At 44.7% G+C, this 18,872-nt stretch overlaps 1 protein-coding gene across 2 annotated transcripts in view; it reads left to right on the top strand.

Annotated features, from left to right (window-relative positions):
• The window catches only part of MGAT5 (alpha-1,6-mannosylglycoprotein 6-beta-N-acetylglucosaminyltransferase), a 340,000-nt gene that overhangs the window by 135,917 nt on the left and 185,211 nt on the right, over positions 1 to 18,872 (top strand). For both annotated transcript variants that reach the window (XM_032856183.1, XM_032856182.1), the window contains one exon: positions 7,056 to 7,220. In XM_032856183.1, the coding sequence (XP_032712074.1) occupies positions 7,056 to 7,220 (165 nt within the window). The remainder of the gene's footprint in view (positions 1 to 7,055; positions 7,221 to 18,872) is intronic.

The following is an 18,872-nucleotide window of genomic DNA, read 5'->3' as shown; positions in this document are numbered from 1 at the left end:
AAGGGAGAGGTTGGGGCTAATTCTTTTTTCATTAGCACCTTCCTTTCTCATTAGTGCCCTGTCTTTGCTGGTTTCTCCCAAGCAGCAAGTGAAGCTGCCCCTTGTTGAAGCTCTGCCCTGGGGGGCAGCCATGGTGGAGAGGGACTTGGATTAGGAGCAAGCCCAGATGCAAATAATATTTTCCAGTTCAGATGTAAGTCCTTGCTCATTGCATGGTTGGTTCTGTGCCAGCAGATCATGCTGGCTACACCTTAATCCCATCGTGGCTGGGCCCAGAGTCCTTGACTCATGGACTCCACAGATTCTGATGGAGGGCCTTGAGGACAGAGCCTGTGAAGGTTGGCCTGGAGGACAGCCGGCTAGATAACTGCTGCTTTGGAAGCATGTCCCCGGGGGACAAGGTGGGCTAGCAGAGGCCCCAAGCACCGCCTTTCTGGATCATTCCTCAAATACTGATTGCCTGAATAATCTGGGCAGTCGGGGTTTACTGCCCTGTCTAGACCTATAAACTGATAGACTTTTCTACCAACAGGACCCCCTTTGTCTTGAAATCCCATCTCTTTGGGCTCCACCTTTGGAGTCACATTTAGCTGGCAGTGAAATCACCTTGGCTGTCCTGCTCAAGAATGTGGCAGCTTTCTCCAGCTCCTACTCACCCCCTGGAGTCATGCTTTCTGGAAATGAAAACTTAAAGAAGCTGTCAGAGCACCTGTTCTGAGATTTTTGTTGATCTCGTCCTTGATCAAAGCATTTCTAGCATGATAGAAAGCAAAGCTAACTTCCCCCAGAAGGACATTTTAAATGTTTTCAATTGCTTTGATCTCATCTTTGTCATGTACAATAAGTTTTAGGAATATAGAGTTCCGGTAGTAATGTTGGGATTAAATTTTTATGGCTAAGGCTTTGAAGCACAAACAAAATTTTAAAAGCCTGTTAGTAATTGAATGTTGTAATCCTGCTGAGGACACATTTTACTGCTATAATAACTGTAAAACACAATGATAAATATAAAAATGTTACCCGAGAATCTGAAGGAATATTTTTGCCCTAATTTCTTTATTAAGCTCTGTAGAACTTATCCTTAGGTGTACAATCTTATTGGATAAGTGGATTATCATTAAGACTAAAACACAAAAATGTTCTGGTATTTAAAATAGCAATAAAACAGATTTTACAGGTTTAACTGTAAAATGCAAAGGTGAGAAATAATTTCATCCCCTAGAAAGGTATGATTTCCTTAGCCTTGTTGATGGTAAGACTCTTCTAGTCCATTTGTTTGTTGATTAATTCATTCATCTGTTCACTTGTGTAATACACACATAACTGAGCACTGTAGTGTGCCAGTTAGTAAAGACACAGAGATGGACTTGGCAACATCTTTGCCCTTGTGTATTTTGTTGACACTATCTTTTATCTTGTGTCGAACTGTCTTGAAATAGGGACTAAAAACAGCTTCTTGTTGAAAATAAACTTCTTTCACACTGGAAGAGAAAACATGCCTATCCGGGTAAAGTGCCTAGGGAGCCCAGGGTTTTGGATTGCTTTATATTCCATTTTCATTTTGAGGCAGAAAGTATGGAAACGCGATCTCTGCGTTATTTTTAGTGTGGGAGTTGCTCAGCGAACAGTGGTGTCAGTGAGCCTTGAGGATGGTTGGGATATGATTTAACAAAAGCACGTGGCAGAAGCCCAGAGGTTAATCCCCAATAAGTGTGCTCAGAAGCAGCAGGTCAGAGACGCCTGCTGGCTGGCGGGTCCACAACACTCCTTCAGAGGCAATATGGAGCAGTAGGTAAGTGCCATTGGATCTGGAACCAGACTGTCTGAGCGGGAACCCTTGATCTGCAGTCATCTGGGGCAAATGACTTCATCTGTCTGTGCTGCGGTTTATCATCTGTAAAATGGAGATGGTAACAATAATACACTCCTCATTGTCTTGGTAGGACTCTGTGAAGTAATCACAAGAAGTGCTGGGGACAGCAGCTGACACAGAGCTCAGTCAGTGGTGTGTTGGGGGTGGGGCAGTAGTGGTGTTGGTGGCACGTACTATAGTTGTGATAGTGAATGTCAGCATCTTTCTCATGGTCATGACTTCCCCTCGTTGCACCATGTCACACCATGTCACACGGTCACAGAAGTCATCCTCTAGTAGGTGAAGTCAACAGGAGAGAGTAGGTCACCCTTATCAGGGACTGTATTTTCGGAATCGAGGAAGACTAGCTTCTTGTTTTTTGACATATTTTTAGTATAGTTGACATACAATGTTACATTAGTTTCAGGTGTGTGACTTAGTGATTGGACAAGTTTGTACATTATGCTGTGTTATCACTGGTGTAATTACCATGTGTCCCATTACATCACTATGACAATGTCGTTGACTGTATTCCTTATGCTGCACCATTTATTCCCGTGACTTAACTCATTCCATAACCGGAAGCTGCTGTGTCCCACTCCCTTTTACCCATTTTGCTCTTCTCCTACACCCTCCTCTATTGCAGGTGTTTGTTCTCTGTATGTATAGATCTGATTCTGTTTTAGTTTTTTTTTTTTTTTTTTTTTTTAAATAAGGTATTTGTCTTTCCCAGTCTGACTCACTTCACTTAGCATGATACTCCCTAGGACTACCCACGTGGTCCCAAATGTCATGCACTTATCCTTTTTATGGCTGTGTAGGATTTCTTTGTGTACATCACATTTTTTTATCCATTTTTCTATTAACGGGCACTTAGATTGCTTCCATAATTTGGCTATTGTAAATAATGCTACAATAAATACAGGGGTGCATGTGTCTTTTTGAATTAGTGTTTTCATATTCTTTGGGTCAATACCCAGTAGCAGTACACTGGATTATTACTGGTATTTCTATTTTTAATTTTTTGAGGAACTCTATACTGTTTTCTACAGTGGCTGCACCCATTTGTATTACCACCAACAGTGCAAGAAGGATATTTTTTCTCCACGTCCTCACCCACATGTATTGTTTCTTGTGTTGTTGATTTTAGCCATTCTGACAAGTGTGAGGTGATAATGTCTCATGGTACTTTTGATTTGCATTTCCCTGATGATGAGTGATGTTAAGGATCTTTTCATGTGTCTGTTGGCCCATCTGGATGTCTCCTTTGGAGAAATGTTGATTCATGTCTTCTCCCCATTTTTTAATTGGATGATTTGGTTGTTTGGGTATGTTATAGAAACTCTTTATATGTTTTGGAGATCAGCCCCTTATTGGATATACCATTTGCCATTCTTCTCCCATTCAGTAGGTTGTCTTTTTGTTTTGTTGATGGTTTCCTTCACTCTGCAAAACCTTTTTATTTTGTTGTAGTCCCAATAGTTTATTTTTGGCTTTTGTTTTCCTTTCTCAGGAGACATAGCTGGAAAAATGTTGTTATGCCCAATGTCAGAGAAATTAATACCTGTGCTCTCTTCTAGGGTTTTTATGATTTCAGGCCTCACATTTAGGTCTTTAATCCATTTTGAGTTTGTATTTGTGTGTGGTGTAAGAAAGTGGTCCAGTTTGATCTTTTCCATGTAGCTGTCGAGTTTCCCCAACACCATTTGTTGAAGAGTCTCTCTTTTTCCCATTACATGTTCTTGCCTGCTTTGTCATAGATTAATTGACTATGCAACTGTGGGTTTATTTCTGGGCTCTGTATTCTGTTCCACTGATCTATGTGCCTGTGTGCCATTACCATACTATTTTGATTACTACAGCTTTATAATATATCCTGAAATCTGGAATTGTGATATCTCCAGCTTTGGTCTTCTTTTTCAAGATTGCTTTGGCTATTCAGGGTCTTTTGTGGTTCCATACAGATTTTCAGATTACTTGTTCCACTGCTATGAAAAATATTGTTGGTGTCTAATAGTGATTCCATTAAATCTATAGACTGCTTTGGGTAGTACAGACATTTTAACCATATTCTTCCAGTCCATGAGCATAGAATATAGTATCTTTCCATTTGTTTGTGTCATCTTAAGGGTGATGTGACAGTTTTGTATTCTCCCTAGGCTGTCTTCCACCAGTGACTATCACCGATAACTATGGTTTGGGGTGGGGCTGGTGGTGGGGGGTGGGGGGTGGGGTCTCTGTCCCATAGTCCTCTTGCCTTTTAACAGAAAGACAAAAAATTGCAGAAGGTTACCAGCCCTCGAGAGACCATCAGCATGGGCTGGGCCTCCGTCAGCTCCTGAAGGGAGGAGGGCTGATTCCTTCATTGTACTTTGCATTATATTTGTAGCAGTGCCTCCAGTTCCTTAGCAAATGGAAGTCACGCATAATGCAAGTTCAGTACAAAGGGGCAGTAAGGAAGAAAGGGTTGGGAGCGTATGCCTAACTTAGTGGTTCTCAAATTGGGGCTTCATGCCCCTCTCTCCCTAGGGGCATTGGCAGGGGAGGGTTTTGGTTGTCACGTGGAAGGATTGCTATGGTTGTTCAGCTGCTAGAGGCCAGGGGTGCTGCCAAACACCCTTCGATGAATGAGACATCTCTCCACAGCAAAGGATGGTCTGGCCCAAAGTGTCAAGAGTATCAAAGCTGAGAAAGCCTGATTTAACCCATCCTAGGGGTCCCGGGCTTCTGTGTCTAGCTCATCTCAATTGCTGGTAATACTTAAATGCCATTTTCTCTGTGGACTGCTTGGCTGGTGATAGGGCCTTCAGGCAACGAGGCTGGAGATGGAGGGGCTTGATCTCCTGCATCTGAGCAGGGCTTTTGTCACACGCTGCAGCCACCTCCCAGTGGCACCGCTGCCCCTGCCCACATGGGCCAGCCTCTGGCAATCTTCAGAATTCCAGAGAAGCAGTTGATGCTTTCAATTCATTGTAAGAGCACAGCTGGTGGCTGGCTCCCATTTCTGCCAGCTGAGGAAATGCCAGGGTTGACGGTGAGTCATGCTGTCCACGGGACTGCAGCTCCTGGAGGACAGTGAGCTCATGACCCTTCTGATAAACTAATGAGAGTCCTGCCTTGCTCAGGAAGACATTTCTTGAGGAAGGATGAGAGCATTTCCCAGAGGAAGTTTTATTTTTTATTTGTATGTGTAGCAGGTGGTTATATAGTGCTTCTCATGTACCAAGTGGTGTTCAGAACATTTAGTAAAAATTAACTCATGAAGTCTGCATAACAACCTAAAGAGGTTAAGTTTATCCTTAGCACTCAAGAATGAGGACGTAACTGAGAAACTTTGTCTCCAGAGTCTGGGCCCTTAGCCACAGTGCTTTGGAGGAAAGACCCTGAACTTCATGCTTGGGCTCTTTTTCTGCCCTGGCTCTTGACTTCTGGCTGGTCCACTGAGGCATCAGGGAACTAGGCCAACCCGATTCAAGTCCCCATTCCAGTTTATTATCTCCGTAGCCGTGAGCACGTTGCTTCATGCCTGTGAGCTTTGTGTTCTCCTCTGTAAAATGAAGTCATTTTACCTCACCTACCTCACAGAGGAGGCGAAGGTAACGTGGGGCTTCTTAGGTTTGCGGGTGGACTGTAAAAGGTATTCAGGAAGCATTAGCTCCCTTCTGCCCTTCTCTGCTGTGATGGTGTTTTTAGCCCTGTTGCTCTAATGTCGTAGCCGTCTTCTTTCCTGTAGGTGAAAGACGGGCTGAAGAGCGAGAAATAGCCCTGGCTGGGTGTTTGTTAGAACGAATGAACGAACTGCTGCGGAGGTTGACCTCATGAGGAAGTCTGAGTGGTGGGGAGGTTGTGCTTATGCCAAACACAAAGCACCAGACTTTGTGGGTTTGCTTTCTGCTTGCAATAGTTAGTCTGCTCCTGCCATGGCTCCCATCTGTAAACCACCAAGAATATAAACTTCCATGTCCACTACACATCTTTGTTTCTGTTCTGATGACTTTCGTCTCCACCTGGCAAAATAGGACAGCCTGAGTGCCTTATGGCCGGGGTTTAAGGTTAGCTGGCTGTGTTCTGGGGCTGGTGAACTGATCCAGTGCGTGCTTCTCTCCTGGTCAGGTGAGATCACCTGCTCAAAGCAAGTTGGTACTGTTCCCAGTAGGAGGGGAAGTGGCAACTTTGCACTTGTCTCAGTTCAGGGCGTTGCGTAACCTGCTCCCCACATGGTGCTCTTCGCCCCAGAACCACTCCCAATTCACTCATGAAGCTGGATTCTAGTCCCATGGATGGCTAGCCAAGTGTCCTTCTCACACGTGCAGGTCAATGTATCTTTCTTTGATTATGAGTTTCCAGAGGAGAGAGGCTTAATTAATCTCCTTGTATGTGTGAAATACCTTGTGCGCAAACTTTGTAAATGCTTTTGTATCCATGAGGATAAAGTGTCTGTCTGGAGAGAAGTGTGGAGAGGTGACCCACAGTCAGATGTGTGAGAACGGGAATCAGCTCTTAAATGTAAGCACCATGAGAGAATATCCCAGCATCTAGAACAGTGCCTGGCACGGTAGTTGTTGAGTAAATATTTCCCAAATGAAGGAATGAGTCTGATCTTAATTTAAGTATCTTTCTAAACCTCATTGTAGTTACCTCTGAGTTACCCAACATGCCCAGCATCTGGAACTGTAGTCTTTATTAACTATTACCAAAGTACCCAATAGAAGTAAAGACTTGGCAAAAAAAAAAAAAAAATTGGGATGTACTAGAGTATACAGAACTGAAACTAACATTGAACTTGGTCCAGAAGCTACTGCAAGACCTCGCTTCACTTGGGGGTTGTCATTGTATAGATCAGACCATCATGCTGTAAGAAGGAAGTTAATAGAGTGCTTTGATAGTATGCTAAGAAACATGGAGTTTCTCTATCTCCTTAGTGGCTGGAAATAATTTTATGTCCCCTCCTGTTAAACTCTTGTGACTGAAGAGACCAATGTATTTTGTACTCTCTGGGCCACTTGAAGATGGCCTCTGTCATCTTTAAGATAGGGTTTTTCAAGACATGTCTTCAAGCAGTATTTCTCAACTATGCCACTTTTTTTGGTTCTTCATGTCAGAGACAGAGAAGGAGGAGGAAGAGGAGAGGAGAGAGAAAATGCACCAGACAACATGTACAGAAGCCAAAGAGTTTTTAAACTCTCTGCATTTTCTTTTACAGATCTGAAGAAAACTCTCGCCGTGCTGTTGGATAATATCTTGCAGCGCATTGGCAAGTTAGAGTCAAAGGTGGACAATCTTGTAGTCAACGGCACGGGAACAAATGCGACCAACTCCACCACCGCTGTCCCCAGCTTGGTCGCACTTGAGAAAATTAATGTGGCAGGTAAGAGTGGCTGTTGTGCGCCCTGACGTGGAGTCCAATCGTGCTCTGACCTGGGAAAAGAATCAAGGAGCACAGTGGTTCTTATTGGGGTAAACCCCATCATCTTGGTGGCACGGCCCCTCTGAAGCTGATTTTAAATTTATTTTTGATTAACATGTTAAAAGACTTAAAGGCTCATCGCGATGTGTAATATCTGGTGGTTTCTGTGACACATTTCATATAATAAGCTCCAGAATTCACTTTTAATGAGAAGATTCTTTGCATGGATAAATGGAATAGAGAGGTTATCTGGGAAGTTTGTGCCAGTTAGAGATCCTTTCTCCTCCCCGTTTTTATCAGACAGTTTCAAAAGTCTGTTCTGTGTAAGAGATTCTCTCCTTCCCATTGTTAAGGAAGAGCCACCATTGCAGAAAATGCGTTTCGTGTGTACATGGGGAGATAGAAATTCTGGAAATGGGACTGATAAAATAAACGGCCCCTGCCTGAGCTTGGGCTGCTCTGTCGCTGCTCCCGGGGATGCACTTTGTCTAGCCTCCTCTTTAAAGTGGAATCTTGGATGAGAGAAGAAGCATAGATTAAAAACCAATCCCAGATCACACACAGCCTGGTCTGCCCATGGCTTATGTTGGATGCCCCCTTTGCACTGCCCTGGGGTCGGTCTGAGTCTCTGGTTGAGCTAGGATTTGCTTTCATTAGAATGAAAAAGCAGAGAGCCTGAGGATAAAGATGAGCTGCTTTGGGTGAAGGGTTGTAAATGAGTTGTCTGCGCTCCTGGTGGTGGTATCCAAACTCTACTTAATGGATAAAATAAGGAGCTGGGTTGCTTTCTGCTACTTTGAAAATCGAATTTAGCGTCCTTTTGGGTTTCTCCCTACCTCTCACTTGCGCTGTAGAAATGTACAGACTAAAGTGGGAGAGATTCTTTTCCTTTCCTACCTCCCAGTGTCAAAACATTTAATTGTTTCCCATTATGCAAGCTTGTTGTATTACTTTTCTCTTCTGTTCTTTGCCCTTTAGCAAGTGTTAAATTACAAAATATATTTCTAATAATCCAAAGTGTCCAACCAAAGAAAGGTATTAAAAATAACTTTTAATTACAACACAGAGGCAGTGTCATCTGGGCCATAAATCCTATCTTCCCTGCAGTTTCCAACAGCTTCTGTAATTAGACAAGAAAACCTCCCACTGTGTTGAGCTGCTTATTAATAAATGGAACCCATGCCTCTCCAGTCTCCACTCCTCCACCCTGTCTGCAGTAGGCAATGCTGTAGGACAGGTCCTGTCTGCTGACTTCATGGCAGTTCTGCATTATCCTATTTCCAGAGGTGGAGTGGGGTGCTCTGCCTTGACCTTTGCCACCTCCCACTGTCTCTGTCCTATACAGCCCCTGTAAACAGGTCTGTTGTCATTCTCTGCCCTGATGAGGGATCAGCCTTTGACTGTCCTCTTTGTGTGCCAGGCTCTCTGGGAGGCTAATCCTACCTAGGCTCCAAGTACCTGGGTCCAGAATTGTAGGTGGACCTCCAGGAATGAAATGGGAGGGAGTTGGTGACTTCTTCCTTCTAATGGGTTCCCAGCCCCACATACTGAGTGAGTTAGTTGACTCAATTAACACATACCTCTTGAGCACATTCTCTAAGTTGTTAGCTCTGATGGGTCTCCTTGCTCCGTGCCACTGGTATTATGTTTTACTGATATTTAAAGAACCAAAGGATTTTGTGTGTTTTGTGGGGTTGGGGAGATGGGGGGAGGAGGGAGCAGATTTAAAGTTGTGCCTCTGATAATTAACTTCATTCTCCTTCCTTTGTATTTTTTGTATGTGAACCACTCTGTCTTTGAGATTTTTATTGGCCAATCAGGAAAATAATCTATATGCCCCAAATCCCATCGACGGTGGCCGTGTAAATGGGGGTAGCTATGAGGCTTCTCACAAGAAGGTGCATTGTGAAGGTGGGTAGAATTGAGGCATAGGGGTCTTATGGAAGAGATACAGACTCCTAGGCATGGATTGTGACCCAGAAAGTAATTGGAAGGGAGGGGAGAAAACTAATATCCAGCAGCCATCCAGGAAACACTAGTTAATGTTTGTGACCCTTGGAGGCATACGATTTTACCCAGTCTTCTCAACATCTAGGAGAAGCTAGAGTTTATGGAGTTTGGGTGTTTGGAGCAGGGGCTACCTTTGGTATTGGAATCCCTTGAGCCTCAGCTTAAGACCGAGCACCATAAAGAGGAGAGATGGTGAGTATTGGCTGTCTTACTTGCTTTCCTTTGTAAATCATCACAAATGGGCAAGTTTTGAAAAATAGGCTGCCATTTTCTTAGAAGTTCCTGGAGAGCTGACAGTTTCCTGGGATATTTAATAACTTGTCTAGTAAGGAAGTTCTCCATGTCTTAAGGGTCTGTTTTTGTGGCCAACCTGTGTAAAAACAAGCTTGTCCCTGTGTAGCATGTGCATTCCTCCCTTAGCAAGGCCGTGAGGAAAAAGAGCCATCCTCCTTTATTTCCCTGGAGGGTGGGGGAGGGGAGCTTTATAGTTTGTCAGCTAAACAACTTATATCTAAACTCTTTGCCCTGTCTGCAGATGAGAGTGCCAAAAAGAAGGACAGGAACTTCAGTTTGTAGCCCTTGCTCAGGAAGAAACCATTTCTTGCTTTTGTTGCCCTCTCTCTGAGCCATGGCCCTACGGTCCCCGTACCCCTACTGTCCTAGCAGGAATGGCTCAGAGCTGGGAAAGAGTTCATTGTTACAGGGTTCCAGTCCCGATTGAGTGAAATTTTTCTTTCTCTCTTTTTGCATTAAGACATGTGGTAATTGCTCAGAAATGTTCTCCCTGGTGTGTCTTTACTGCTTACTCCGGTGTCTTACTGCTCACTGATGTTTCTGATTGCTTACTGTTGCATCTTATTGCTTGCTGATATATCTTCTGGTTGGCTCTAAACTGCTTCTAAATTGGGTACCATGGCAGTTGAAGAAGGGTTCCCTAAATTTATTTTCTTTTCAGGGATAGCTCCGTGTGTATGTGCGTATACATGCCCTTCCTCTACTCAGCTATGTTCTCTGTACCTTTTATCCAAAATGGCTTTTCTTTCCAAATTTATCACTCTTGGGCTTTTGGATGATGCAAAAAGGATATTCCCCTAGAGAAATCTAGCTGGAAACGAACTTCATTGGAATCAAGAATTAGCTTGAACTGCATTTTTGAGCTTGGTTTATCTTGTTGAAGATGTAGGCGAATCAAAGAAGCTAAAACCTAGATTTAAAAAAAAAAATCCCCACCCTTCAACCAGTCGCCTAGTAAATCAGTTTCTCTTCCCTGAAAGAACTTGAATGTTTCTTTGCCAAAATTATCCCCTTTCAGAATGATGTTTTTGTTTTTGGAAAGACCGAGTCTGCTTTTCTCTACTTTTATGGTTTTAAATTATGATGCGGAGCGAATAGTGTTAGATCTGGAGTTCTTTGCCATGTGCTAACATAGGGGAAAGGTTAAAAAAAAAAGAAAACCAAACAAAACAAAAAACCGTGATCGTGAACGTGCTTGCCATCTGAGGCCCGAGGGTGTCCCCTTAATCTTTGTTTAGCCCATAGTTTGTTCAAAGCCTACCTGTTGACAGTACTCTGTAACTACTCTGTAACTGCCCACGCGGATTGGATGATGCTGGAGGGAAGAGCATGTGGTTTCACTGCTAAAAGGAGTTTCTCCTTCTGGAGAAACAACTTCTCCTCTTTTCCATTTCTGCTCCTGGGGATTTGCTTGGAAGTGGGGCTTGGCATTTCATTTCCCTTTCTCAAACCCTAGCAAACGCCACCTATGAAGTGGGATTTTTTTTTTTTTTTTTTTTTTTTTTTTTGCCTTTCGTATCTGAACTTCCCACAGATTCTACCCTGCTGTGGCGCCCTCACGGCAGGTGATGGTTACAACACTAGATTGTAATATTTTGGGGAATGGGCACATTGTGCCGCTCTCCCCATCAGGTGAGGGGGGCGGTGCATGTTTCCCTCTGCATTTCTTTCTTTGTACTTTGAAGAACCAGCTCTTTCCACATCAGCTGAGGAACTGACCAGCAAGGAGTGTTTGCTAAAAGGCACAACTTAATGATAACATTGCTTTTGTGTTACGATCACTTACAACTGCAAGGTCATTTGGGAAGCACAGTCACAGACCCGAAGGCGCAGGCACAACTGCAGTGGCTGGTTTCTAGTATTGAGTCTACACGGAATGGTAGCTAGGCCTGCGTTTCCCAAATGTGAGCAGCCACATGTGGTGTATTTCCAGTGTCTGCTGGTGAAGTGCAGTGTATTTGATCTGGGTTGCTGTTCCCAATAAAAAGAATCATAATTATTATTCTACCATTTAAAAATTGCAAATGAAAAATGTCCCCGCTGAGTTTCAGGACTTGCATTGGCAGTGCAATTTTCCCCCTTTTGTGTTGCTAATGGACCTTGAAATTAAGTTGCACCAGTGCTTTTTGCTCTTTGCTCTTTGGGTCCCCCCTCTTATCAGTTGTGTTGGAGTAGCACCGGAAGTGCCCCCCCCGCCCCGCCCAGCTCCACAGGTGGCCTTCTAGGGATCAGGTAACGGGCCAGCCTGTGGCGCCCACAGGTGCTGCAGAGAAGCAGGGCAGACCAGAGATTGCACGGTGCTTTCTTATTAATGTGAGCGAGAAACGACCATGTTTCTCCCATCGACACATCGCTCTCTGTTTCATTCTTTGTCAGGGCAGCACGAAAGACTTGGCTACTTGTCAGAAACAATTCTTCTGGTATCTTCCTAGAAAAATGTGTCTCATCGTTGGTGTGGTTTTCACTTTGTGTGGTCAGCGTGTTTTGATTTTTTATCATGAAGAAGGAGAAGGAGCGCAGGAGGAGGAAGAGAAAGGAACATACGGTTCAAGAGAAGTGATGCCGCCCTTTGAGCATGGCTTTTATAGCATTGATTCTCAGCTGCTGGTGATTTTGCCCTCCCCCTCCCACCTACACATCCTGGCCACACGTGGCAGTGTCTGGAGACATTTTTGGTTGTCACAACTGAGAAGGTGCTATTGACATCTGGTAGAAAGGGGCCAGGGATGCTGCTAAACATTTTATAGAGCATAAGGTAGTCCCCACAACAGTGAACAGTCTAGCCCAAAATGTCAGTTACGCTGTGTTTGAGGAGCTCTTATTTGCAAGGTGGCGTGGAGTCTGGTGTTCCACGTGTGACCAGTGCAGAAAGATGCTGAGGATGTTGGGCTCAGCTCATGGGCCAGCTGAGACGTAAAGCCTCCTTCTCTCTTGCTCTCAAGGCTATTTGCAAGTCCTAAGCCCCAACCACTTTTAATTTTGCAACTGATCTTTAAGACCTCCAAGAAAGACTTTTATAAACTCCCAGAAGGCTCTTGGGATCCTGACCTTAAGAAACTCCTTTCCTGGACCCAGACCAGTAAATTTTTGGCAACACGCATTTCACTCCTGCTTATACAGAAGGTAATTATTTCTTTTCATGAAAGAGCCGCTAATTCAGAATAATGATGGCAAAGCAGCCTGAGAGAGTAGATTTAAATTACAAGAATGTTTTAGAGGAAGTTCTATTTTATTAATTTTAAGCAGAGTCTATAATTATCAAGACACGAGAGAGTAAATTGAATAAGTTAAGGAAAACAAGACAGGTTCCCAAAGATCTACTTCACGGCACGAAACAGCCTACACAGCCTATTTGGAGCGGCAGGGAAGCAGAGGATCCTGAGAAAGGTAGGTTGAGGCAATCTGTGGAGAGTTTCCAGTGTAGAACTCGGGAGTTTGTGTTTGTTCTGTAGGCAGTGACAGCTGAGGAGGCTTTAAATAAAGCCGGCAGATAATGAGATGAGACCTGTATTTTCAGAGAAGAATTAATGGCCATGTGGAAGTGGGGTGCCTTAAAGGGAGTCCAACTGGAAGCCAGGTGAGAGAGTTGAGTGGAGCAGGGCGGAGAAGGCTTGAACCGGGGCATGGCTGTGATGCCCAGGGGAAGGGTGGATTAGAGACCCATGGCGGGTGGAGCTGACCTGAGAAGGACATAGTGGACCATGCGAGAGGATGGGGAAGGAGCTGTCATCATGACCGGCTGATGCCTTTATTGAGGAAACAAGCCAGCAACGCCAGTATCTTATGAAGACAGTAGCCATATGTTAATGCAGGTTGCTTTGCTGCAAACCACATGTTGAAGAATATCAGTTTAAAGGAATTTGGAACGTTGGTTCCGGTGCTCAGGCCATGGATGTGTTCAGGCGGTGTTCTGGAGCCAGGCTGCTCTGGTTCGAATCCTGGCTCCACCACTTCGCACCTGGTGACCGTGGACATCTTTCTGAACCTTTCTAGGGCTCTATTTCCTCGTCTGTACAGTTGGGGAAATACTCGTAATGCCTGCTTTCATGGGGGTTGTTGATGAGGATTAAGTAAACTTCTTAGATGGGTGGCTGGTACAAAGTCAGCGCTATATGAGCGTTAGCTAATTACAGTTCAAAAGCATTAATTTTGTTGATGTCAGAATGGAAATTGCATTGACTAGGTACTCAAATATCACCACTGGTAGTGACTATAATAATATTTGTGTAGTGCTGTATGGATTAGAAAATAGTTTCTCATATGTTACTTCATTTGAGTGCTTTAAACTTACAATTCCCAAATTGACCTTTTTTGGTCAATACTTAAAGGCTTAGTAGGAAACCCATGTATTTGTCAATAATCTCTTAAAAGGGGCAAAAAAAAACCCACCCAAAACACCTTAAACAGGGAGTTGGGGGCCCATGCAGTTGTCTAGTTCAGAAGATGATGCTGAGCTCAGCCCTGCTGGGTGCAGACATGGGGACCGTCTTCAAGAAGCTCATCTGTATTGGCTTCTGAGTTGCCTTCATTCTAAGACCATCTTCTTGGGGTGGGGGTTGAAATGGTAACAGTGGGGTCTAGGTTTCTGGGAGCATCATTGGGAGGGGTTCTGATCATGTAGTCACAGTGCTCAATGACATCCTCATTGCGTATGCCTGGGTCGTGCAGGTCACCCCAGTGTGTCTTGGGTTGGGGGGTAGGGATTCCAGGCAGCAGATAAAATAGGTATGGCGACCACAGACGCATGTCACATTATGTTTTGGATTTCCAGAATGGTCCTAAGCCTGACTCAAACTTTTCTTTCCTTGGGGGTTCAAAGGCCACAGCTCCAAGAATGCTAACCTTTCTTCTACCATTTTAAATGCTGCTGTTCTGGCTGAATGTGCACAGCCTGCTGGGAGCTAGCCTCGCCTACACCATGCTATTTATTTATGCTGTTACACATTTACATGTTTCTGTCCTCAGCCTCGAATGCCCTTCCGTTTTTCTGGCTCTTAATTATCATCTTTTTCAAAACTCCTCTAAAAGCACTGTCTCCCACAATAAGCCTTATAGAGACCCTCCAGCCCCAAAGGTTTCTCGTGCCCTTGCTTCGTGTTTTCACCACTGCTGTGGACATCCTCGGACCTTCCCAGGTTTCATCTTTCTCTGCAGCCAAGCTCTAAGCTCTTTGAAGGTATGGGCAAGATAGCCTACATTTTTTGTTTGAACCCAGTGCCTACCTGGGAGCCTGGCAAATAGCAGGTTTGCAATAGGTGTCCAACTAAATGCGCTCCTCCCCTTCTGGGACAAGCACCAGGGTCAGCCACTGTCCTAGAACTGCTGTCATGACAACGATGACCACACAGTCAGTTCTGGATCATTGTTTTTGCCCCTGGCCTGCTTTGATATTTTCCTGAATATCAAAGTTGACTGCTAACCTGTTCAAAGAGGAAAATGCTTTTGCTTTGCTACACTTTCTGAAAACTAAGGTTCCGTAATAAGATCATTTATTTTGTAATTTTTGGTGGCTAATTATGCAAATAGGCTTCAAACAATTCTGATGAGCTATAATATAATAGAGATTGCTCTGAATAAAGAGTCTTTGCAGAAAAGCAGGAACCCACTGATACTAATGCCTTTGGACTTGTTACCCTTTAAGAAGTACATAGCTTGGGACGCCTGGGTGGTTCAGTTGGTGAAGCGACTGCCTTCGGCTCGGGTCATGATCCTGGAGTCCTGGGATCGAGTCCCGCATCGGGCTCCCTGCTTGGCAGGGAGTCTGCTTCTCCCTCTGACCCTCCCACTTCTCTCTCTCTCTCTCATTCTCTCTCTCTCAAATAAATAAATAAAATCTTTAAAAAAAAAAGTATTTAGCTTTTTCATTTCAGAAAGTCAGAGTAGGGGGCACCTGGGTGGTTCAGTCAATTAAGCATCTGCCTTCAGCAAGAAGGAAAAAGGTCAGGTCATGATCACAGGGTCCTGGGATCTCTCTCTCTCCCTCTCTCTGCCCCACCCTCCCCAACATGCTGTTCGTGCTCTCTCTCATTCTCCCTTACTCTCAAATAAGTAAATGAAATCTTATTTAAAAAAAAAAGTTGAGTCTGTATCCCTATGAGGAATGCTGTTTCTCCCCAGCCGCTTGAGGGTAGTGGAGAACAGGAGCTCTCAGAGCGTGCAGTGCGGTCCTCACCTTGGGAACTTGTAGGGGTTTACTCTCACGGATGCAAATGCCTCTACACAGGGCTGTTCAGTGGATCAGAGATAGGACATGCTGAAATAGATTTGTTTGTTTTAATCAGAAGGTGACAGATCCCACTTGCTCTAATTTGGCCAAATGAGGTACGTGGATACAGTTGTGCTATCATTCCCCAGACGGTATTGATTCCGGAGACCTTCCATAGCCACGGCACAGCAGACGCTCTCCTGCAGACACTCCCTTGTCTCTGCCACTCTGTCCTGTACCTGTTTTTATTGACACCTATTTCAAAGAGGCGTTCTAGAGCCTGAATTTAAAAAGTCGGAAAAATTGTAGAATTAAAGTTGTTTCCCTGGGGGCAGGAGACCGTATCTATCGCTGGCTGGTTAAAACAGTTTCTTAGCTATGGAAGCTTGTGGGATTTCGATGGACTTTCTTTTAAGCTCTGCTGTTGGCTTTGCAGATCCATAGCTTCTAAAATTAGGCAACCTAAAGGAAAACCAGTTGCTAGTTTTTGTTGATGTTTTTTTCCTTCTTTGTGTAGCCTGGAAAAGGAAGAGAGAAAGCCTCTGTGGTGAAGGTGGTCTGAAATGGTTTGTTGCATTTAAAAAAAAAGGAAAGAGGCATCCAGTTAGTGGTGTGGCTGAGAGGGGCTGAGCTACCCCACAGTTCATGGTAGCAGATGTCCTCCTCATTACTGTCCAGAATGATCTCCTTTCTCTGTCTCTCTCTCTCTCTCCTTTACCTTTGGACCTAAAGCAGATCTCACGGGCCGGATCACAGCACCCAAGTCCACTCATGTCAAGCTGAGGACCCATAGCCTTGGCAGAGCCCACAGAAGGCTTGTGTTTCTGGGGTCGATGGAGGGTTGAAACCGTATGTTGGTTTGCCTTGTCAGAGTTGTCCAGCTACACTGTTAGCTGATGTGAAGCTGACTTGATGTTCCATGTTGGGGAGGCTTTTGAGTCAACATCAACTGTGGGAACTTACTCTCAACCTCCGTGCAGCTAGGGATGGGCCTGTAGAAGTCATTACAGAAGAGCCACAGGGAGCATCAAGTGATAATACTTGTGCTAATACTTCTAATACTTCTAATACTTCTCCCATTGTGGGGGGACAAGACTGAACAGGTTTGTGGTTCAGACACAGACTTTAGACCCTGACAGCCTGGATTCAAATCCTAGCTCTGCTACCTCCTGCCCATGTCTCTTTGGTTGAACCCAGTCACGTTCCTCATCCATGCAATGGGCATAAAGTACTGGTGCTACGGGATTGTGATGAGGGTTAGGAATTCAAACACAGGAGACACTCAAGGCCAGGCACAAAATCAGAGCTCAGTCACTTTTGGCCACTGGGACTTATACTTATTAACCTGACTCCAAGTTTGTCCTGTGAGCCAGAGGGTGGGAGCAGATGGCCAGCGCTTATTGAGTGTGTAAACTATCTAGTCCTGGTGCTATTATAGAGAAAATAGTATAGGGATCTGGGGAAAGAGATTTCTGGAAGCTGCTTGGCAGTCACACGCTAGACCTGGTCTGTTGTTAGACAATCTTGGACAGAACTCCTGGAGCCTTTTCTACTCATGCTTGGCATCTTATTCACCATCACTGAGCCTCCGCTCCATGCTCTGTACAAGGGCGATAGCAATGCCAGTGCTGTCCTCTGTGCCCGTGGGGATGCAGTGAAACAGTGTGTCTGTGAGCTTGGCACAGTGTCTTCACCCCACTTACTGACAGATCCCACTCTTTGGGGTTAAAAGGGTGGAGGCACAAAGTACTGTGGCAGACACTGTTGGATGTTTTACAACCAACACTGCCTGTATGGTGCCGGGCCTTGTGTCAGCCAGTGGAAGGGCATCCACGTGGGAAACCAGGGCATCTGTTGTGAACAAAGGGCCATGCCGTGCAGTGGAGGAGAAGGAAGGGAGTATTGGCAGTGCCCACAACCTGTCTTGACCCTCAACCTAGAGCTGCTTTACACTAGTTCAAGAGGACCCATTGGTTTTGCCTGGCCTTTTGGCCTTGGGAATGACCTTCAAACTCTATAGCCATCTAGGGACAAGGATAGGGATATGTGTCCATAAGCCAGGGGGAGAGGTAGAGAAAGAGGGAGAAGCAGACTCCCCATTGAGCAGGGAGCCCAACGCAGGACTTGATTCCAAGACGCTGAGATCATGACCTGAGCTGAAGGCGAACGCTTAACAGACTGAGCCACCCAGATGCCCCAAGGAATTTTCATAATCATATTGAGGAAGTGATATAGCCCTGGTCACAGCAAACTGAAGAAGTCTGGAAACTGTGCCTGACCCCTGGCTATACCTTCTCATTCCAAAGTAGGGAGGGGAATTCCTATGCTGTAGAGCTCAGCTCTCACAGGAAAATAGTCATTAACCTGTCTAAACTTTATGCTAATAGAACTTTCTCAATAATTGCTTTCATTAAGTATGGTTAATGTGAGCTATACAGGTTGTGGCAAGATTAGCGGAAGACCAAAGTAAATATTTAGGACTTTATTTCAGGGTTCATTTGGGTTGGGGCTAAGAGAAGATTAGTAAAAGCTGAATCTGATAGCATGTGACCCTGAATTTAGTAGACCACTTGACTGAAATTCCAGTGGTTTCTCTCCAGTGGCGCTCTCAATCCCAATTGAGTGTCCTCCAAGTGACGGTTATGAGCTCTGCTCTCTCATTACATTTTTGGCCCCTGTCAGACAGAGTAACACGGTGCTGAAGAGAAACTGTCTTCTCTGTACCTCCAGGAATGTTGTGGGGATTAAGAAGGTGGCTGTTGGCACATGGCTGTGCCATGTAGGGAGGACTTTTGCTCCCTTGAAGTAGAGGGCTGTTAGTAGCCACTGAGTTGGCCTAGAAAGCCCATGATGGGTGCTTGCTCATGGCTGGGCATGCTGACCTGTCAACTGAGGGTTCTGAGGGGTTCAATCAGCTGTGTTTTTTCACACCTCTCAGCTATCAGTGACAAAAAGCAGCCATAATCTGTCTTTGAGTCTATGTAGTAATAAGGTAGTATTTTCTTTTTTCTTTTTTTTTTTTTTAAGATTTTATTTATTTGAGAGGGAGAGCGAGAGAGAGCATGAGAGGGGAGCTGCAGAGAGAGAGGGAGAAGCAGGCTCCC

Source organism: Lontra canadensis, unplaced genomic scaffold, assembly GCF_010015895.1.
Source record: "Lontra canadensis isolate GAN:19392208 unplaced genomic scaffold, GSC_riverotter_1.0 scaffold11, whole genome shotgun sequence".
In the NCBI taxonomy this organism is placed as follows: domain Eukaryota; kingdom Metazoa; phylum Chordata; class Mammalia; order Carnivora; family Mustelidae; genus Lontra; species Lontra canadensis.
This window is presented reverse-complemented; position numbering and strand designations above follow the sequence as displayed.